This window comes from Theropithecus gelada, chromosome 12 (genome assembly GCF_003255815.1).
Source record: "Theropithecus gelada isolate Dixy chromosome 12, Tgel_1.0, whole genome shotgun sequence".
In the NCBI taxonomy this organism is placed as follows: domain Eukaryota; kingdom Metazoa; phylum Chordata; class Mammalia; order Primates; family Cercopithecidae; genus Theropithecus; species Theropithecus gelada.
In genome coordinates, this window is record NC_037680.1 from 38536109 (window position 1) to 38559960 (window position 23852).

Sequence of the window (23852 nt, forward strand, 5' to 3'; positions counted from 1 at the left end):
AAATGTTATTTCATTTAATTCTTTTATTAAACAAAAGAGGCATTATTATTCCCACTTTACCAAGGAAAACACTGAGGCATAATAAGATTGGTGTAGTAAAACCCTTTACCCAAGGTTTCACGACCAGTAAGGGACTGAGCCAGGATTTGAACCTCAATTGGCCTGACACTAAGGACTGAGTTCTTAACTCCTATCTTATGCTATACTATATTCAAAAAGGAGGAAAGATGTTAGGTGATTTAGAAGAAGCCAAAGACAGTAGTCTAATGGGATTAGCAGACAGAACTGGAAGACTCTAGTGGAGTATGGAGCTGGGAAGGCAAGTTGTGTCCAGATCAGGTGCTAAGACTTTGAACTCTGTTTCTTGGTCAATGAAGAGCTGGCAAAGGTTTCTGAGGGGGAAGATGATGTTGGATACATACCATGGTTCTGTTACTCAAAATGGTATATGATTGTCCTGTTTCAATATTATAAAGTACTATATTGTTATCTGCAGATTGATGAAGATATTCTTGTCCTTTAAACAAGAAAGAAAACAAAATTTAAATGATCTCTCTTAACAGGAAATGCATTCCTAACAAAAGAATCCTCTCCTATTTCACAGACCTACTTTGTTTTTCCTCTCTGTCCAGTACACATTGCTTTGTGAGATGTAAAATCGTAGGTTGGTGGTAGAAGGAAGAAGGTAGAATGCTTTCTTCTACTTCACACGAAGATGCCACATTTGCAAACAGCAGCCCTATTTTAGCTGATTCAGGGTGCTTAGGAACACAATTTTGTTTTCTCTGGGTTACAAAGGGGATAAACTAGTTTGAAATGTACATTTCTTTTGCAATAATAAACATAAATTACATTTAGATTGTGTTTGGTTCAACTTAAAACTCACTTTGCATTAGTTTTATTTTCTTAAGAGAAAAAATTAAAATATTCCATTTTGTTCAGTGACACTTAAGATATGCAACTAAAACGTCATAGACTATTTAGTTGATCTCACTATTTATTTGATTAGATTTGTTTTATAACATCCTATTTTGAAAAGCTACATGAAAATACCGATTTCATGACCCTTAAAGGGTTCATTGTCAGATTGAGATTTGCCTGTTCTCCAGATTATCCAGATTAATAATGGAATTTCTCTTTTGGTAAAATTTTTGTGACTTCTCCTAAATAAAAATATATCTACCATTCTGAAAAGTGATTACAGACGTTCAAATTATTTCAACAATACTTTTTCAACTTTTCTTTTTCTATTTAAAACTCTATTGGCCTCATTACTATGGGACAAATCCAGTATGAATGGTTTCGTCAAAAGCGCTTTTTTGAGCACTTGAACCATTCAGATAATTGTTCTTTTGTACATTTCAACTGATACGGCTTCAGTTACTATAGAGATGCATTGGCACTGAAATAAAAACCAAACAAAATACATTTTAAAAAACCCCTAAAGATAAATAATGCACTTACCTGAAATCCAGTTTGGAAAAAATGTTTTATAAGAAAATGTCCCATTTAAAATATCCTTCAGTGTGAGTGCTCTCATTGTATTTTCTTCAGAGTTATGAACTTTGGGGGAAGAGCAAACACATCCTTATTAAAAAGAAGGTTAACAACTCAAATAAATGCTAAGCCTGGCCTTCATCTGTTCTTTCTTATATAATAATATCTGCTATTTGCTAAGTGATTGTTAAACTCCTTTCATAATAACTATTAATTATTAATCATAGTATCTCCTTTTTTGTAGATAGGATAAGTAAGAATTAGGGAGGTAGTTTCACTGCCTGGAAGGGAAAACTGGCTGGAAACTGTAGGGGAAGATGAAGATTACAAAGGAAGGCCATGCAGAGCATGGTTCTTCAGGCAGTGAAGAGTTGTCAAGGTTTTCCAGAAGGAAGATGAGATGAGGTTCCAACAACTCTAGTCTTTGCAGAGCTGGGGTTACAGACCAGGTAGGTTTGGCTAAAATCTCACTCTCTTATGCAATTCACTGTACTTCCTCACATAGGTTTGGTTCAGATTTCAACTGATTTATCAATGATGTATTTTAGCATCCCAGTTGGTCAGATGAGATTGGCCAGAACCCTTGCCTTCAGAAATCTCAAGAGAGGTATTATGAATATAGGCTATTTTCTCATACTATGGACTTTGAGAAAAAGAAAGCAGACAGAAAGGAAAGAAAACCCCTTGATCTATACAAAATATCTTAGAAGTCCCAAGAGTAGAGGATTTTCTGTAGAAAAGCTAATCTAATGTAGCTCACAAACCACAAACAAATTCAATCTATATTTGAATCCTTCAAAACCATTGTGTTTTTCAAACATGATCTTATTCTCAGAACAAATATTCATTATAGAGCCCTGAAGCAGTCAGATACACCAGGCAGATAATAAGGCAACCAAATCCCAATGCCCTTTTATATCCATATTGCCATTCTCCATCTCTCCCACCTTACCCCTTCCACAGGCCACTAAAACTTACAGGAAGATCCTATACCTTGAATGCCATTTATGAATCTGGCATTTGCCCAGGTGAAAACAAAACTGTCAAAGATGGGAGCTGTAACTTTATCCTGCTATAAAACTCTTTCGTAGCCCTCCATGACTCTTCCGGTAAAGATCACAAATGATGATCTGGATGGACTACAGGCACTTGCTGGTGTGGGGCAGTCTACCCTGTCAGCTCTTCTCGCTCCTCTCTCATTACTTTCTAGACACTAACAAGCCAGGCTTTCTTTTCCTCAAATACTCTTTCTGTAAGGTGTCTACAGCCTTTTCTAGTCTCTCACCTTTACTACTCAGTCCAAAAGCTATATACGTCCTCTGAGAAGCCCTTTCTGACCCCCTGGTTTAGATCAGGTTTCCTTTTACACATTCCCATATACCATGTTCCTTGCTTTTAGAACACTTGTCTTGGTTTGTAATCGTGTGTATATTTGAGTGATTATTTGATTAATGTTTTCCCACAGTTACCATAAGGCCAGGAATCATGTTTTGTTTTTCTCACAGCACACCCCAAACGTCTAGCACATACAGGTATCTAATAAATAGTTGTTGAACGAATGAATGCATGAAATGAAGACTGGCTGGATGGCTGGATGGCTGATTGGTTGGCTGGCTGGATGAGATATGTGCCTTTTCTGAATTCCCTGCATGGTTTTTGGTAAGAAGATCTCTGGTGCTTTGGCTTGCTCACCAGTATTACGAGGTACTGGACTAGAAGGTGTTGGCAATCTCTTTCAGCTATGCCATGCTAGATTTTGAAATCTGAAACTCAACCTGCTGTATTAACTTTGTAGTTACATTAATGTTCTGCTATGTATGTAGTAAGATCAAAATAATAAAGTGGAATAATAATATCTTCTGTTGTTTTAACTGATTTATACTGATGCATGTATGCGCCACACATTTGATTAGGACCATGAGTTTATTTCTTTCCTTAATTTGCGGCAACTTATTCCATGGCTGTAAAAATAGTGACTGGTGAACCCCTTTACAACTAGACACTGAATACTTAATAGAATTGTTATTCTATTTTTTAAATAATTATCTTTCTGTATTATCTGTGCATCCTAAACAAGGTTGTGTACACTATACATTTATTTGTAATGAAATATCTTCTGTTTAATGAAATGGTCTTATGTAGAATTCGTACCATTGATTTTTTAATTCTCATTCAGTGAATAAAAGACCGTTTACTACAATAGCATTAGAATAATTGCCAAGTATTGTATTTAATGCAATTTTATTTAATTTTCCTAAGAACAAGTGGCAATCCACATCTAATTTAATAAAGGGAAAATTATAACACTATTTATAGTGGAACTTATTTTCCATTTGAAACACACTTAGTTTGTGCCTACACAATCCTGAATATCTAGATGGAAAATTTAAAAATGTATTAAGTCGTTTTACTGTGAATACCAAGATCACCATTTTTTTCAAAGAATGTTTTTGATATTAATTCAATAAATGAATATATCTTTAGTTATTTTTTAGAAAGTATAAATAATGCTTCAGTTATGGCTGGTGACATAGTTTTCCCTATTTAAGCATCTTTGCATATAATTTTCCTTACTTGTATTATGCTTAATTGAGACATTTATAGCTGTAATTAATCTTCGTTTTCATAGAAGGCTAAATTAAGTGAGATAATTCAACTAAAACATCAAGCTCTATGTGTGGCACATGGTAGCAGTCAATACATGTTACCTTTTTGCATTATTGTAACTCATCAGTATTTTTCAAATAAATATTTTAGATCAGTGTTTCCCAAACAGATTTGTCCACTGGGAATTTTTGCTTCTGAATATCTACTAAAACCACAGTTTGAGAAACACAGTTCCAGACAAAGCTATTAGTATATACAATTAAGCTTTACTTTTATTTTAGCTTAATGAAATTCATCAGTTATGCTTGAACATTTTGTCTATTGCCTAGCTCCATAACTGAACTGTTACAATTAAAATCATAAGTGTAATTAGTACTAATATTGTACAATGAATAAATAAAACATAAAAAACAAGAGTTTCAAATTGCTTTTTAAATACCTACTCATTTTCCTTTTCGTATCATTAAAAAGCATTTTGATCTTATCAGATTTCTCAAAAAGATTCTAAGAATTAATTATTTTTTCCTTTAAACCTCTAATTTTGTTTATCCAGGAAGGTTGGACTTGATACTATATTTTATATTACTTCCTAGTTAGCAATTAATTTTATATGAGTGCACAGTAGCTATAAATGGCAACAATCAATATAGATAACTTAGCATATGACTCAAAATATCTGTAAAGCAATTTTAAACATGTACTAATTGTACTACTGATTGCCATAATGAGAATAATCCTCACCATCCCCCAGGAAGTGATGAGTGGATGTATGAATAACATATCCAGATGAGCCAGCTACATGTATGTGGGAATGGATTTCAGGCACAGATTGGGCTGGGATGATTACTCCTAACCTCATGTTAGCTTTGTAAACCATATCATATGTCATGTATCCAGGGCTTAGAAAGTGTAATTATGTTGATGTCAGGCTGGGTACATTAAGTTCATCCCCAATATAATCAGAGAAATTTAATTAGGCATTCTTCCTGCTAAACATGACCACGTGTTCATAAACACAGTGCAGTAATGTGTCACATGTTAGAATAAGAATAAAACATAAAGATTACTTAGAATTTTCAATCCAAACTTTGATTCTTTGTACATATGGGATTTTGCTTTCTCAACATTTATCCAAATTTATTGAACATGAATTTTTTTTCATCTCTGTGTGGCAAAGAATTGTATAAGACATAGGTCTCCACCCATAAAAGTAGAAGCAGTGATTGATTTTTCTCACTGTTATATGTTCAGCTGCTAGGACAGTCCTTGACATAGCACGGGGGCTCAATAAATATTTGCTGAATAAAAAAATAAACCAACTTGACAGATTTTGTGTTCACTCGTTTTGGATAATTCCTCCGAGAATATATCTGCCCTTACTTTCTACCCTCTATTACAAGTTGTAAATTTCATGTGTAGACTCTTTTGCCTTCATTTAAATATTTATAAAAACTTGGTCCTTGGAGCCCCTTGGAGTGTGCTTATATAAAAAACAGATTCCTAGTACTTATCTCAAACCTACTGAATCCAGATCTCTGGGGGTGGGATCCTGGTAGTTTTAGTTTTTACCCAGCCTCTTTGATGATTCTTCTGCAAAGGTTCAGAATCTCAGTTTAATGATTTCACTGAATCTATTTTGCTCAATGCACTCCTGTGCCTATCAATAGGAATCATTCCTTGACTACAAACTCATTGTAGGTGGGTGAGGCTGGCCTGTGAAGCAATCCACATGTCATGGAGAAGAGATTCCACATAACTGAGTGTTGACCATGGCTTTCAAGGAATGTAAATGGCCTACTTTAATGTTTGTTCCCCTGTTCAATGACCTTGCTCATTGCCTTCAAATGCTCTCCTTTTTAAGTATATTCCCTTTCCCAGACCTGGAAAAGTGGACAAAAGGCAAGGGGACTGATTCTGCCCTAGACTAGACTTAAGTAAGATTATAGAAAAAGCATTGGGGTCATTATTTTCTAATGTTTGGAATGTGTGTATGTGTGTGTCTGTGTGTAAATCAGTATAAAATATATCTCCATAGCACCAAATACACTAAATGTTCTAGTCACCCAGAAAATATTCCATTAATAATTATTGGATGAATAAATGAATTTTCATGTCCCCTTCCAAATAATGTTTTAATATTAAATGTAATTATTTGATGATTTTGGAAGGTTAGCTTTGACATCTATAATTTTTAAATTCTAATTATTGAACAAAAGTAAACATGAATTCTGAAAGCATATCTCTCCTCTGTATATGTTAACACTTACTTGATTAGCTCTTAAGTTTTGCCAGTGCTCTTAACTTCGTTTTGGCCCATCTTTAGCATAGTTACTCATACATTGCTTAAACACTCTAATTAACTATACTTTAATTATTTGCATTTTCAACTTATTAAAGCAAAGCTGAAAATTATTTCAATTATGAATCCAAGAAATTACAATTCACAGAAATGATTCACAAGCAAGTAATGATTTACTATTCTCTTAATTCTTTCTTAAAATGTTGTGCTTCTATTAGGTTTCTGTGTCTGTTTCTGCCATGTGATTTTCTAGTACTGAAAAAGTAGGAATGGGTGTCAGAGCAGAGACATTGGATGTTAGTTCTAATGTTCAGCATAAACCAAATGAGAAAATTAAGTGGGCATACAAATGGCTGGCAGGTCCTTTTGTTCTCACTTTTGCACTTGATTTGTAATTGATGCATATGAGGTCATACCAAGGAAAGGAACTAGGGCTCCCAGGGAAAACACATCCTGATGGCTCTGCACAGGTGCTACCTACGGGGAGGTATCATCTCCAATCATCACACTGGGTTTTGTTTGTTTCTGGAGTGCGTACCACAGGGGCAAGGACAGTAAATATTAGAGCAGGAAAGATACTATTTACAAGCTGATATGATCAAATTGGAACAAGACTGACAACTTTGAAAAACAGGTACATGAGGAGGCTTTAGATGAGTAATAGAAAGTGTTATAATTTATAAGTTATTGTACGTACCAAGCACTCTACATGCATAGTCCTGTTAAATCCTCACAGCAACCATCTGAGGTAAATACTTTTGTGGACACCATTTTACAGATTAGGAAATGAAAATTAGCAAGGTGAGCTAACTTGCCTAATGCAGAGAAAAGCTGGGGTTTAAATTCAGTTGTATCTGGTTTTAGATACTTTGCCACTATACTATAATTAAAATGTAAGTGTACACATACAACAACATACAACAAACACAAAAATAGGCAAAAACCAAGCAACAAACAAAGGGGTAGAATAATTACACCTCAAAACTTAGGTTAAGAGAAAGTGAGGCAATTTGAGCTTTTTCAAAGCAAATAGGTTGCTAGCTATTATAAAGCTACTTACTGCTACAATTATTACTGTCTACTTGAAGAATGTCTCAGCTCTAATAGCAATTTTCCATGGTTTTCTCTATGAACAACACTGAATAACATAAGTTATTCAAAGGATTTGCCGGGCTTTTAACAATAGCCCATTTGTGTGTTATTTTACTGTTGTGTTACATTATTTTAATTAGGGTTCATTTATTTTTCAGGCTAACTAAGGTTTTCAAAGATCCTAAGATATAATCAACATAATGTGTAAGAACATGAATGGTAAATGACCCTCTGGTGACCCTGAAGATGAAAGCAAGCCTTGTTTATTTTTGAAGACCTCAGTCTCCTTTGCCAGCTCATTTTCCTCTAATCTCTATTTGACATTTTGTCATGGCTGTTTCTGCTGCTACATGGGGCTGGAGAAAGAGCAACTTTCCCAGGTCATTTCACTCTCCCAGGGTTTCTACTACATACCCCTGGGCTGAACCACCCCCTGACCCCACTACCACACCTGACTTTCACTGGATTGTCTTTTTATCTCCAGACATGTCTATTACACTTCCTTTTAAAAATCCCCACTATATATCTCACAAGCACTTCAAAATCAATATGTTTAATGCTAAGAAAAAAATTCCATGCTCCTCTTCCAAATTTATCCAAGTAAACAGCACCACCTACCATTCATGTAGTTTCTCAATACAAATATTTTGGTGTGATCCTTGACCTTCCTCTTCCTTAACCAGCTCCCAGACCTGCCAACCCTGTCTACTGCTTGTCTCTATTTCTACTGCACCCCCAGGGACAAGCCATTTCACAATCGGTAGGCTTTAATGGATGCCTAATTGCTCCTCTGCAATTTCATTCCTGGCATTTTGTTGTGGTTTTGTTTTGCATTTTGCAATGTCTAATGGCATTGTGCATCATTCATGTGCTTATTAGTCATTTGTATATCTTCTTTAGCAAAATGTCTGTCCTTTGTCCATTTTTTAATGGAGTTATTTATCTTTTTATTATTGAGTTGCCAGAATTCTTTGTATATTCTAGATACATGGCCTTTATTAGATATATATTTGCAAATATTTTTTCTCATTTTGTAGGTAGTCTTTTCACTCTTTAAATGGTATTCTTGGCCATCCTAAAATGTTAAATTTTGATGAAGTCCAATTTATGTATGTTTTCTTTTGTTTCTTGCATTTTTGGTCATATCTTGGAAAATTTGCCTAACTCAAAAACATAAAAATGTATCCATATGTTTAAGAGTTTTATAGTTTTTAGCTCTTACATCTAAGTCTTTGATCCATTTTGAGTTAATTTTTGTGTATGGTGTGAGGAATTGGGTCCAACATCTTTTTTTTTGCACATAGATATCCAATTGTTTTACCATCATTTGTTGAAAAGACTTTTCCTGTTGAATTGTCTTGGCATCCTCATCACAAATCAATTAACTAAGTATAAGGCTTTATTTCTGCACACTCAATTCTATTCCATTGATCTATATATCTATCCTTATGCCAGTAACACACTGTCTTGATTACGGAGCTTTGTAGTAAGTTTTAAAATAAGGAAGTGTGATTCCTCCAAGTTTATTATTCTTTTTCAATATTGTTTTAGCTATTTTGGGTGCCTTGCATTTTTGTATGAATTTTAGGATCAGCTCATCACTTCCTGCAAAAAAAGAAAACTATGCAGGATTTGGATAGAGATTACATTTAATCTGTTGATAAATTTAGGCAGTATTGCCATCTTAAAAATATTGAGTTTTATGATCCATAAACATGGGATGTCTTTCCACTTATTTAGATCTTTTTGGATTGCTCATTGGGAGTGTATAGAAATACTATTGGTCTTTATACATGGATCTTGTATCCTGCAACCCTGCTGAACTTTATTGTTAGTTCTAATAGTTTTTTAGTGAATTCCTTAGGATTTCTACAAACAAGATTGTGTTATCTGTTAGTAGAAAGAGTTTTACTTCTTCCTTTCAAATCTGGATACTTTATATATTTTTTCCTTGCCTAATTGCCTTGGCTAGAACCACTGATAAAATGTTGAATAGAAGTGATGAGAGAGGACATCAAGTCCTGTTAATGATCTTAGCAGGAAAATAGTGTGACATTAGCTTTCATCTGTAAGTGTGATATTAGCTATTTTTTTTTATTTTTTTTTTGTAGGTGTCTCTGATAAGGTTAAGGAATTCCTCCTACTCCTAATCTATTAAGTGATTTTATCATGAAAGTGTGCTGCGTTTCGTCAAATCCTTTTTCTGTATCTATTATAATGACTATGAGGTTTGTGTCCTTTTTTCTATTAATGAAATTTATTGTATTAATTGATTTTCAAACGATAAACCAACCTTGTATTCTCGGGCTAAATCCTAATTTGTCATGGTGTGTAATCCTTTTTATATATTGCTGGATTTGGCATGCTAGTATTTTGTGGAAAATTTTTGCATCTATATTCATAAGAGATATCGATTTATAATTTTCTCTTCTTGTGACATCTTTGGTTTTGGCATTATAGTAATGTGGGTAATACTGGCCTTATAGAATGAGTGGGGAAATATTTTCTTTCATTTTTTGAAAACATTTGTGAAGAATTTGTAATAATTCTTCTTTAAGTGTTTGGTAGAATTTGTCAGTGGAGCCATTTGAGCTTAGGAAGTTTTTTTTTTTTTTTGGTTGGAAGTTTTAAAATTACTAATTCAATCTTTTTTGGTGTTATAGCACCATTCATGTTTTCTGTTTCTTCTTAAGTATTGGTAGTTAGTATCTTTCTATGTGCCTATTTCTATCTGCTTATTTCATTTGTTATCTTATTTTGTTTTGTTTTTGGTGGGGGGTGGGGAGACAGAGTCTTGCTCTGTTGCCCAGGCTGGAGTGCAATGGCATGATCTCAGCTCACTGTAACCTCTGTCTCGCAGGTTCAAGCAATTCTGCCTCAGCCTCCTGAGTAGCAGAGATTACAGGTGTCTGCCACCACTGCTAATTTTTGTGTTTTTGTAGGGAGGGAGTTTCTCCATGTTGGCTAGGCTGGTCTTGAACTCCTGGCCTCAAGTGATCCTTCGTCTTGGCCTCCCAAAGTGCTGCGATTACCACTACGCCTGGCCTGTTATCTGATGTTTTCTTTTTTAACATACAATTGTTATGTCCTGTTCCTTAGAAAGTCCTAACATATCTGTTTTTCCACCAAGTATAAATCATAACCTGTATTCAAAATTTTAATTTAGATACTAAATAATACTATTTTTATTATTAATGGGAATAAATATTAATAAATATTATACCTTATTCTGTTCTTACTGCATAATATTAGTCAATTAAGAAGGATACTGGAAATGAAAAATAAGTTCTTGGTTCTCTATACACGAGAAATAAATTAAAAAGAGACTGATTGCGGGGGGGGAGGGATGGCATTGGGAGTTATACCTGATGTAAATGATCAGTTGATGGGTGCTGACGAGTTGATGAATGCAGCACACCAACACGGCACAAGTGTACATATGTAACAAACCTGCCCGTTGTGCACATGTACCCTAGAACTTAAAGTATAATAATAATAAAACAAATTTAAAAAAATTAAAAAAAAGAGACTGATTAGTATTTGATTAACTGTTCTATGAGAAGATCGTTTTATTACATGCCTACTTTATTAATTATTGCTTTTTTTTTTTTTTTTATACTTCAAGTTCTAGGATACATTTGCAGAACATGCAGGTTTGTTACATAGGTATTATATGTGCCATGGTGGTTTGCTGCACCCATCAACCCGTCATCTACACTAGGTATTTCTCCTAATGCTATCCCTCCCCACAATAGGCCCCTGTGTGTGATGTTCCCCTCTCTGTGTCCATGTGTTCTCATTGTTCAACTCCCACTTATGAGTGAGAACATGCAGTGTTCGGTTTTCCGTTTCTGTGTTAGTTTGCTGAGAATGACGGTTTCCAGCTTCATCCATGTCCCTGCAAAGGACATGAACTCATCCTTTTTTATGACTGCATAGTATTCCATGGTGTATATGGGGCACATTTTCTTTATCCAGTCTATCATTGATGGGCATTTGGATTGGTTCCAAGTATTTGCTATTGTGAACAGTGCTGCAATAAACATACATATGCATGTGTCTTTATAGTAGAATGATTTATAATCCTTTGGGTATATACCCAGTAATGGGATTGCTGGGTCAAATGGTATTTCTGGTTCTGGATCCTTGAGGAATCACTACCCTATCTTCCACAATGGTTAAACTAATTTACACTCCCACCAACAGTGTGAAAGCATTTCTATTTCTCCACATTCTCTCCAGCATCTGTTGTTTCCTGACTTTTTAATGACTGCCATTCTAACTGGTGTGAGATGGTATCTCATTGTGGTTTTGATTTGCATTTCTCTAATGACCAGTGATGATGAACTTTTTTTCACATGTTTGTTGGTCGCATAAATGTCTTCCTTTGAGAAGTGTCTGTTCATGTCCTTTGCCCACTTTTTGATGGGATTGTTGTTTATTATTTTTTTTCCTTGTAAATTTGTTTAAGTTCTTTGTAGATTCTGGGTATTAGCCCTTTGTCAGGTGGAGAGATTGGAAAAATTTTTCTCCCATTCTGTTGGTTGCCTGTTCACTCTAATGCTAGTTTCTTTTGCTGTGCAGAAGCTCTTTAGTTAAATTAGATTGCATTTGTCAATTATTGCTGTATTTTATGGCTCAGTTTGACTGTCTCTGGTTCTTAAGTCCTGATTCCACACCTCTGGCTCAAACTTTTGAATCTGGTTTTCAAGGTATATCTATGACTGGATGTTCTCGTCGAAGTTGTAACTCAATTTGCTTTGGAAATCTCAGACAGGTAAACGCCTCTCCATTATGAGAATCATACAAAGATTTGGATTTATTTTTAAATTATTTAGAATTTGGCAAAACTCAAACGGAGTTTGCCAAGATTCATCTGTGATTTTAAAATTTACGTGCAAATTAGAGAATTATAAACTGCAAACTTGATTTCTTTACCTTGACTTAAAAACTCTTTTATATTCATAAACTTTCTGAAACTTTTCCTTAACCTTTTAGACTTTCCCATATTTTCTCCATAAGAATAGTGAAAAAATAAACTTAAAACTCTTAAGATGTTTGAGGGAATCTGTTTCACAGACTGAATGTTGGTCCTGGGAAAATATTTTAACCTTACAACTTACATATTTATATCTCCTTTGAAGATGATTTTATCTCACTTATATCTTATTTTACCAAAGGTGATTGTTGAAGTTATAGTAGTAACAGAATACTAATGGTAATAATAACAACAATGAATTTCTGACTAAAATTCAGACTTCCCAAATGATATTTCTTCTTAAAAAATATTGATCTCTGTTCTATCCAAATTGTCTGTGGCCTTCACATATTTTCTTCAATGCATTATAAAAGGCAGGACTCAGCTAAATAATTACTACATATTATACACATATGTGTGTATGTATGTACAATCACAATTGCATATGCATATACATATTCTCTTTGTTCATTTGTTTAAATAATTTTGGCCTCATAGCTCTATCAGTTTCCTTTTGATTTCCTGAACTTCCCAAACACTTTTCTGATATTCAGCCTCCTAAATAGCTGGGACTACAGGTGCATGCCACCACGCCCAGGCAATTTTTCTATTTTTTTTTAATAGAGAAAAGGTTTCACCATGTTGCCCAGCCTGTTCTTAAACTCCTGGGCTCAAGGAATCCTCCCATCTTGGCCTGCTAAAGTGCTGGGATTACAGCCATAAGCCAACACAGCCACCCACCCTTTCCTTTTTTACTCTCACTTAGCCTTATTCTCCATTCCTCCACCCTTCAACTTCTTATATCTTTCTTCTTTCCTTTTGTTTTGCTTTTGCCCTAGAGCCATCAATGTTCTGTATGAGTTCTTCAGACACAAAAGTTTCTGAAACATTTGTTGTTTTTGGTTAAAAAAAAAAAGTTGGGGATAGGAACGGGGATGATATTCTGGGATAAAGGCTCTCTACTCTCAGAATTAAGACATTTTTGAAATTGAAATACATCACACAGAATGGAATAGTTGCTATTGTTGAGTATATAAGTATATATTCTCAACATGGAGAACACAGACACAAATGCTAGCTATCATTTACTACATGTTAGAAATTTTAGAAAACGAGTAACTAACATTTGAGTATTTGTTCATCACCATGTGGGGAACTCTATACTGAAAATAATCTGAAACGAGGTCAAATAGCTCCTACAATTTCTTTCTGTAAGCCATGGAGGAATGGTCCAGGTATTCAGAAAATATAAATCATGAATCAAGTTTGTGTGGAATTTACCTGCAAAATTCCGCAACCTCTGTAACTTTTCACTTCTAGTTTTTTGCTTTTATAGCATCTGTTAAATCTCTTGAAATAAGAAAGTATGTATGTTTGTCTTTGGGGTGAACAAAAATAAGGGGAGCCTTAGTTTCCACTCTCAGCCTTGTTGCATATTCACACAGGAAGAGGAGTGATGCTTGTGAAGAAGAACCTCAACAGAAAAAGTGATTGGAGGTAAGAGAGAGGAAAGGAGTCAGTTGAAGAGGTGTAAGCTGAAGACAAGGACAACCTGGGAATAAGGGGTAGAAACTCATGTGTGTTTCACACTTTGGCAAAACCAAAAAGGGAATATTTTACAAGTTTCGAAAAAAGTTTTTCCTTATAGTTAATATTTTGTAAGTGAGCTAAATGGATTTTCTCATTTCACTACTACATTTCATATTTGTTCCTACAATCCAGTTTAATTATTCCTAAACGCTTTTAATCCTGAGGCTGGTTCTCCTGGGATGGAAGAGCCTTTCTCTTTTTTTTTCCTTTAGACCTGGTGTGAACTAACAGAAATCCTTCTCAGGTATCTGTGGTGTTGACCACGCGTCTTTGGGTGCAGAAAGCACTGGATTCTTACTCCCCAACTTGCAGAGGAAATTCTAGACTGCTGCACCTCCATATCCTCAGCAACTGGCATGATGATGGGCAGGGAGTTAGTAGGACTAATACACTAATATGTAAATGAGTGAATGAATGTTTCCTGAGTATGGCTTTAAGTTTCTCAGAAGACTGTTCATACACTGGTTCATGAAATTCTGGGCTGAGGATACGAGGGCACCTAAGGCAAATCTGAGGTAATGGGATTTCTGATGAAGTGTGAGAAGGAGGCTAAGTAGGAGTTCACTTGGCTTTGAATTCTCTGTTCTTTTTACCCCTTCCTCCTTCCCTTTCCTGCCTTGCCATCTCAGATCCTATTCTCATAGGCACTGGGCAGATGTGAGAGTGAGGACTGGACCTGGCACTCCAGATGGGAGATGATTGACGAGTGAGATGTGAGAAGAAAGGAGGAAAGTCAGGAGGAGGCCACCACGCCTAACTTCAGGGCTGCCTGTGGCACTGACTTGCCCGGGTCCTGCTCAGGAAAGTAGGGGAATGACTGGTGCCATTCACAAGCTGTTTAGCTGACATTCTAAGAAGTTATTAAGCAAATTTAGAACAGAAGGAGAATGATATAGTGGATCAAAAAACAGCAGTTCTCACCTTAGTTATGATTTTTCTATTTCTGAATGAGTACTCAAATTTCATTGAGTACTCGAGTTTAATTTGATTATTTCACCCTATCAAGAAATCACTTTATTCTTAAAATTTTCCTATTAGTTGAAAACAGAGAATTGTATTATAAATTACATAGGACTTTTATACTGTATATAGTTTACAACATATATTTATATGTAAGCTATACATAACTAAACTTGGAAAGAGGGTAGGATTGAGATTATATGTGATCACACAAATATCTGTGTATGTGTATCTCTATACATCATTTGTAAATATGTAAATATAACGTATTTCTTATTAGAAATTATAGCTTGAATTCCATAGTGAAATTCATCCTTCCCTGTGGACATGGAGGCAAGTGCCCTATAAAATTAACAAACTTTTGTTCCAAGAACATTTATTTCTGAGAGTGCAGAGTATCAATTTCAAGAGTGAGTTTCTTTTAAAATCAGGAGCTAATTTTTAATGAATTAACATTCAAAGGATCTATATGACCTAATCCACTACCTGATAACTGCTGGTATGAGGGAAATGTGGCCCCAAGACCACTGAGTTGAGAGACGGGTCTGAAAATAATTTTAACATGAAAATTTATGAAAGATATGTACACGCACAACATACCTCTCAACTGCCTAAGAAGAATCTTGTGCTGGCAGAGAACAGAAACAAAGACTGAAATGAACACTGAAGATATAAGCTGACTTCATCTTATGGATTCACCTATTCTATTTTGTAATTCTGTGAAAATCTCATGATTATTTTCAATTTTCCAAAACATTTTTCTATGTTCTTTTTAATAGCAATAGTCGTTCAGGACTCATACATTCTTTAGCTGAAGTTATTTTATTGATCTTCCTTTACTATCAGTTAACTTTTAACCAAGATATTTCCCACATTTGTTATCATAAACTTTTAGTATTTGTTAGTACAAATTTTTCCCCTTTTCCTAGACACAAAGACATAAGATCTGTTATTACTGGATTTTTTTTTCTATTTTAGAAGCTTGAGTTTCTCTTCATAAATATTTTCATAAAAAGCTATTCCCCTAATATCACTGGATTATCTATCAACATAGTCCTACTTTATATTTAAACTAGCTCTGATATCAGCCCATAGTACCTTCCAATTTTTAGTAAAGTGAGATCAATGTCAATCTAAGCCTTTTTTGTAAAAGGATACAATTTATGACTGATCATAATGCTTGCTTAACAATGTTTAGTTTTCTAATTTGATGTGCAGTGCTACTACATCTAAAACAACAACTTCGCTTTTTCTATACAGCTATTCCTGAGATCTGTATTCTCAACTTCCTCCCTAAATTTTTGGAAAGACTATTTAGTAATAAAAAAAGTCCATAGATTCTGTTTTAACTTTTCCATTCTTACTCATTTTTACTTTCCACGAGACAAACCTAATAATGAAAAGCAATGTTAGTTAAAAATGTTGTCTCTAAAGGCCTGTCAAAGCTTGTATTTAGCATATATTTTTGGGGGTTGTGGGGGTGATGCAGCATAGTTCTTAGGTTTTTCTATTGCTGAAATAACACTGTAAATCTCTTCCTACCCATGCCTTAAATTCCTCAGTATTTCTGGTCTTGCACAACAACATATCTGTGAGCTTATATGTCTTCTTAGAAATAACAGACTTACTTTGGAACATAAGCACTTAGGAAATGTTCAGCCACTTGTGATCTTGCATTAGTAAATTTTCCAAGCTATTCTAGGCAGATAGAGCAAATCAGAGAAAGTTCTTACCTCTTGAAGGGCGTAAGACAATGCACATCACCAATAAGGCAAGCACAGCAGAGGTGGCAACTCCAAATACGATTTTTACCCAAGTCTACATAAAATAAAGAGAATTAGGCATACACATAGTTCCTGCTAAATAGTAGAAATGGCAAGATTTTGTTTACACCTAAATCCTATTTCTCTCGCCCCACGAAGCTTTTGATTGTCTTCCACTGATCCGGCTATAATTGCTGGAATTCTTCCATCTCTGCAAGGACAAATGTTTCTACAGTATATTTGAACAATTTTCCAATCCCAACCCATTCAGGAAGTAAATACTTATGTACAAATCCTCACCTTTTAAACAATAGAAAACTCTGATCACGTTCAATCCAGCCAACCTTAATTTTTTTAACGATACTTGAGGTTGCTTATACTAACCTTCATTTTTCCAGATGTTTTTGAAAGTTAGCTAATTCTGCTTCAGAGCGTGGGTCACTGGATCTGTGAAAACCGTTGAAAAGGACCAAGTCTGTCTTTGTAGTTGGAAGCTGAAGCCAGGACAAGGTTTTTTTCTTTCCACGGACTTTTGAATACCGTGCCAAGTTTCAAAAGATTTCTGTAAAATTAGAAACAGATTTTGGGGGCGTTCTTGGCCCTCAAATGAACTGTGAGTGACTCAGGGGAGGTTTTATAGCCTTCTCATCCTTGTAAATTCTACACCAACATCTGCTTACGTTGACATACAGAGGTTTTTATTTTTTCTTTTTTACAAGTACAGGTTTATGTTGCATTTTCTTCTAGAATTCACTGAGAGATCGCTTTAGCAAGTCATTGAGTTTCGTATAACATTTTTATTTGCCACTAAAAGATGAATTTAAAATAATGAAACTTGCAGGTCTGTACATTAAACATATATCTACTTTTTAACAGAGGAAGAACATTGAAGCCACATAAGATTTTGTGAGAAATGCACCATATAACTGCACTTTTTTTTCCTCTGGAAGATTCTGAGGTATTGCAGACAGAAATGTTTTTCTTTCAGCACAATTTCTTTGTCCATATAGCACCATATGCACTTTCAGTAAATACAGAAGTTTAAAAATTCAACTGTCTAAACCCACGGCTGCTTTACTTTAAAGAAATAAAATGCCATCTGGTGAAATTTAGTATGGGTTAGGTGTGTATGCACAGGCTAGAAAGATGGAAAGATCAGTAAGAATAATTTACCAGCAGACCTTTGGAAGAATGGAAATGGCTTTACAAGAGTGGTATTTTTGCTTTCCTCTCAGAATATCTTCTGAGAGAGAGAACATTTAGTAATTATAAAGATTTAAAAATAAATAAAAAAGCATCTGAAAAGAGAAGTAAATCTTATGTACAATTTCATTTTGGCTAAATCTACATAATTCCAAAGAAATTGGTCATCTTGACAGATTAGTAAAATGGTTGACTGAATTAAAAAAAATACACATACAACAGTTTCTTGGAGTGTTCTGTCTGTTTTAATGCAATTCACTTGGATAGATTTTGTGGTTCCACGTAAACACAGTTGTTAAATCTACTGTGTCCTTAATTTTTCCACTAATGGTTTTCTTTTTTGGAAGTTTATAATGTTCCCAACCTGATTAAAACACTTCATGACAACCTTTCTTGGATTGTACATGAAAGGTAATGGGGAAATGTTACCAAAACATGTTGCTGTTTGCCTTCGTCAACTTGTCTGGCTACCATGGGACAGTTTCTCCAGCAAAGAGCAGGACAGTGGCTTGTGAACTTCCTTTCAGACATTCTCCAGACATCCCTCCCTGAATTCCAGCCTTATGAAACTTCTGTTGAGGAAAATGAGTCATTAGGCACTTACTGGCAGAGAACTGTGTTCCTCGTGGCTTGGGGCTGGGCCCTCTCCTTTGCTGTTGGTGGAGTTACCTCTTTACAAACTGAAGTAATCATTAAGAGTAATATCCAAGGTGTGCTATACACTTGTAGGTATCTCCAAATGATTGTGAAATCCTCAGATCTGAGATAAAAGCCAGCAGCCAGGTCCTGAATGAAGTGTTTCTCTGTAAGTCCTCTCAGATTGATTATCTTCTCTGGAACACACCGTGTTCTCAGAAGTTCTGTCCTAGCCTGCCAAAGTCCCAGAGTACACAGGTACTTTTTAGTGGGTGATTTCCAAGACTTTACATTGTAGAAAGAAACTATAATAGATTATTAGGGTGTAATTAACAGACCATGCTGAGAGCATATTAGCTCTAGCAATTAAGAATGCACTGACATGTGACTGGTCTGAGCACCACTTAGGATTCTATGACTGTGTGTGGGGGTCCACAGGATACTTATTTAACAGGCACTATGAAGAAGTTGGAGTGCTTTAAGACACATTTAAGTTGCAACTATTAGTAAGGGGGGGAAATGATGAGAGTGAAACAATGTCTGTTTAAGTTTTTTTGTTTTTTCCTTGGAAGGTTGGGTGAGTCAAGCTGTAACTTCTGGAAAATTCTTACTAGTTTGAACTGTTTTAAGAAAAATGAGACTGACTGCAGAAATAAAGATGTCGAGTTTTTCCATCTGATTTCATGCTTTAGGGAGGTATTGTTTTTTTAGAGTTACACATGTTCGTTCGTTTGAGACAATTTGAATGTGCTCTAATTTTCATCCAGACAAGAACTCCCATAAAATTTGGATTTTTAAAATATTATAACATCTTTATTAGCTTTTTTAAAATTTTGGAGTCAAAGTGAAAATGCTTTTGTTAACTTTTTAAAAACATTTAGGAAACTGACTCTTATTCCTACTTTATACAATTAGTTAACACCCAATCAACATTTTTGTTGAGAAAACAAAAAGGAATCAGACACAGTATGTGCCCTTAAGGAACTTACATTCTAGTACAAATATGGCAGGTCCGTTCTTACATACTTGCTTCCTTTTGCTTCCTAAAGCTCTTCTTCAGAAATAGCCTGAAGCTGAGTTTGTGTTTTGTAGAAGGAGTGTTCTCACTGGTTGGTGATTTCTGCATGGACCTGGGAAGAGGACTGGAAAGGACACATATCACATGCATGTAATCCTCAGTTCAAGTGTAACCTTTGTTAGGACTGAGACTTTTCTCAGAAAACAATTCTGGGTCTATAAAAATGCTACAAAAGCAGAAAGGATGATGATTTGGCATGTACAAAGGTAAGGCCAGCAATTAGGAGAGTAGAGGCTCATCAATTGAGTTCTTTCCAGAGAGGGACCTTGTAAGACTGACTTTGGAATATGACTGCATTCTGGTAAGCCTGCTGGATAAATGAGCTATAACATAAATCCTTAGGTTATAAGGAGGAGAGCTTACTAGAACTATTTATTAATAGCCAATGTATGTCTGCCAAAAATGATTTTAATTTATATGTTTTCCCAGAAAACACATTCAGCTGTGTATTTCTAGAGTCTGAAGGTAAGACCACGCTGAGAGCATAAGGATGTTATCTTTTTATTTTATGGTGGGGAGATGAAAGAGAGATGTGTTTATTAACCAAAAGCCATGACAAATTATTTTAAAGACAAGTTACAAGTAAGGGGAATAATGATAGAAGTGCAGTAAACATAAGCCTGATTTTATACTCTAAAGTAAAAATTTGCTTCTAGAAAACCTAAAAGCTCCTAACATCCTACCCATTTGATTCCTTAGATTCAATGAACATTTACTGTTTACTGTTATCTACAAAGTGATTTAATGCATTATTTCATTTGATCCATACCAAAACTCATTTTGCTGATTAGTAAACAGCCTAGAAAAACTGGATAACTTGCCGAAGATTTTAACAGGACCCAGTGTTGCTATCTTACATTGCTTCTTTGTGATACTTCCTAAAATTTTATTCCAAAGTGATAAATATATATGTTTTAAAATTATAATTGACATTTCACCAATTCGCTATTGGGGGACACCTTAAGGTTGTGAGGGTAAAATAATTAAGGCTAAAATATTAATGATCTTCACATCCTGAAAGTACCTTGTTACATATGTCTCAAAAGAACACAATTTCACTCTACAAGGACTGTGTTCAAAATATTAATTTGTTTAGAGTTTTCTTTAAATTGGGGTCTAGTAATCAGATAATTATTTATACAGTGCCTGGGTTAAAAGCTCTTCCTCCAGGGACTTGCTTAAATCAAAGGATTGATCAAAATACCCATCAACAAAGAGATTTTTGAGTTCCAAGCTAGAAAGAGTCCTGAGGTCTTCAAAGCTCAAAATAACTATCACATAGTTATAGATCTGGAAGAAATGGCATAATATAGCATCAGTGGGAAATGATATAGCTCAAACTATTTTTTGAATCTGATCTCTTTTCTAAAACCACAAGTGTTACATAAGGAAGAATATAAAGCCACATGACTCCCAGTTTGTAATTGGTATCTGCTACCTTCATAAAAGTTGTAATTAGATGTCAGTGTTTCATTATCCTATCATAATTAGGGCAAGGGCTCCTTGGAGACCCAAAGGATTAACTATCAAAATGGGATTAGAAAAGAAACAGAACAGAGACACAACCCATTTTTTTGAGTGCTGAGGGTACAAAGACTCAGAAGAGAAATCAGTGCTTCATTGTCATTTAAACAGGGAAATACTACATCTCTTTAGAAGTGGTTAACTTACAAGAAGACTGTTTAAACAGTATAAATAGAATGTTTAAGCACCTATAGACTTTAACATAACTTATTAACACATATTGCTTTTTCACTAGCATTTTCAGGTTAAAGAATATTACTACTACTAGTTAATGTCTATTGAATACTTTTATTGATCATGACGTTTCTTCTCAGCACTTTGCATGTGCTATCTCCTTTCATCCCCAGAACATTCATACTATTATTATCCTCATTTTACAGATGAGGACACGGATGCACAGAAAATCTAAATAACTTCCCCGAAGTCCCACAACTTATGAGTGGTAGGGATGTGATAAACCCAGATAGTCTCACATTATAACACAATTGGATTGACCCATGCTTAGGGCTCTCAGAGGAGGGTATATATTGGTACAGTGATTGGGATGTATGATCCAGCTGGAACTAGGAAGAGTTGAAGATGGAAGGAAAAAATACATGGGCTAAAAAGCTGGACATTTTGATGAGTTCAAAGTATGAGTCCTAGTAGTAACTAGCAGTAGGATAGGAAATAAAAGAGATTTTTTACCAGATAGCTGCAGGTTGTATTTAAGATTTCAGTTCAAGTTACAACGAGACCTAAGGTATGGTCACAGAAGTAAGTAGCTGAGATAGAAGAAAGAAGTGAAGGTCCTTAGAGATATAGTTGGCAAAGCAGTGAGAGGCTAAGGTATCCTTTGGGATGTTCATCCGGGAACTTAATTCACCTCAAATTATGTCAATAATTAAGGGCAGCAGAGAAATGCCCTGAGTTATATCCCCAGTTCTGTATAAAATGGAAGGAGAGATTTCCAGTTTAAGCTGCCATATTGAACATATACATTGATCTCTTTGCCTTTGGATACTCCATTAAGCTGATTGTAAAGGATGAAAAGGATACTGACATGACAATGAAGAGACTGAAGAAGTATCATCAATGGATAAAGCAAAACAGAAATAGCAGCTGCCTGGACCACGCCTAGAAAGGAATCATTTTGCCTGGCAGAAGCATGAAACAGTTCCATTTTTGAGATGGCATTTACCACTGAGGGTAAGAAAGGGAGATGGGGGCTGAAAAAAGAGGACTGTTTGGAAATCTATACATGGACTCTTCACCTCTGGGTGAAAAAAAAAAAAATCTGCAGCTAAGCATTTATCCTAGGAGCATGTATAGGAGTCAGTGCACCAAAGTCAATCCAGTCGTCCAGTTTAATGGCTTTCTGACCTTTATCCTTAAACCCACCAACTGTATACCAGGATCTCTCCAGTCTCACCTCATTCTTAATCTGCAACAAAAATAAGACTCAGTAGACAATAATAATATTTTTAAAAAAGAAAAAAGAAAAAGAATCAAAGCCCCAAAACATGAAAGAAAAAACAATTTTTTAAGCAAGATGAATAAATTTTGAAAATGACCATAGAGATAATTCTGGGAACAGAGGCCTTTTAAAATGTTTGAATTAGCATTCTCAGTGAGATTCAACAAGATATTGCCACAATTTAGAGACCAAGTTTAAAAAATGTAACATTCGAAAAAACTTCTTATGATAGATAAGTTTATGTGTCAACTTACTGGGATAATAGATAAGTTTATGTGTCAACTTGCCAGGATAAGGAATGCCCAGATAGCAGGTAAAACATTATTTCTGAGTTTATCTTTGAGGGTGTTCCTCGAAGAAATTAGCATTTGAATCAGTATCAAGAAAAGAAGATCAGTCCTTAACAGTGTGGGTGGAAATCACCCAATCTACTGAAGGTCTAGATTGAACAAAAGGGCAAAGGAAAGATGATTCTCTCTCTCTTCTTGAGCTGGAACATCTATCTTGTCCTGCTCTAAGATCCTGGTTCTCAGACCTTCTGACTCTGAAACTTACACCAGGGCCCTTCCCCACTTTTAACCTCTATAATTGCATAAGGCAACCCATAATAAGTCTCCTCTTATCTACCTATCTAACATCTATCTATCATCTATCTATCTATCTATCTATCTATCTATCTATCTATCTATCTATCTCCCATTACTTNTCTATCTATCTATCTATCTATCTATCTATCTATCTATCTATCTATCTCCCATTAGTTCATTTCTCTGAAGAATCTTGATGAATATGCTCTAAGGTATTGAAAATATGATCACCAAAGTTTATTTAAATCAAAATAGGTTTTGTGAAATAAAATCGAGGAAGCCCCTCAGAACAGAAAGGCAAAGTTGGATAATATAATGGAAAGTTAAGAGACATAAAATATAAACTCAGGAAGTTTGAGGAATAAAGGGCAAAGAAGGCAGAGGGGAAGAGGTTATTACAGGATGAATGCAAGGGAATTTCCCCAAACTGTAGAAGAAAATATGTTTTTCAGGGCCCACAAAATATCCAGCACAAAATATGATAAAAGACTTATACCTAAACACATAATTGTGAAATTCTATGATATTGATTATAAAGATAAAATTTTATATTCTTCCTTAGAAAAAAAAATAAGTATCATG

General features: G+C 35.0%; 1 protein-coding gene across 2 annotated transcripts in view; it reads right to left on the bottom strand.

Moving 5' to 3' along the window:
* FAP (fibroblast activation protein alpha) overlaps positions 1–17405 on the bottom strand; it is a 71800-nt gene extending 54395 nt beyond the window's left edge. For both annotated transcript variants that reach the window (XM_025403873.1, XM_025403872.1), the window contains exons 1-4: positions 17171–17405; positions 16757–16841; positions 1465–1563; positions 423–517 (exon numbers count right to left, since the gene is read on the bottom strand). In XM_025403873.1, coding sequence (XP_025259658.1) covers positions 423–517; positions 1465–1563; positions 16757–16841; positions 17171–17176 — 285 coding nt within the window. In that variant the 5' untranslated portion in view covers positions 17177–17405. The remainder of the gene's footprint in view (positions 1–422; positions 518–1464; positions 1564–16756; positions 16842–17170) is intronic.
* Positions 17406–23852: the final 6447 nt, after the last annotated feature.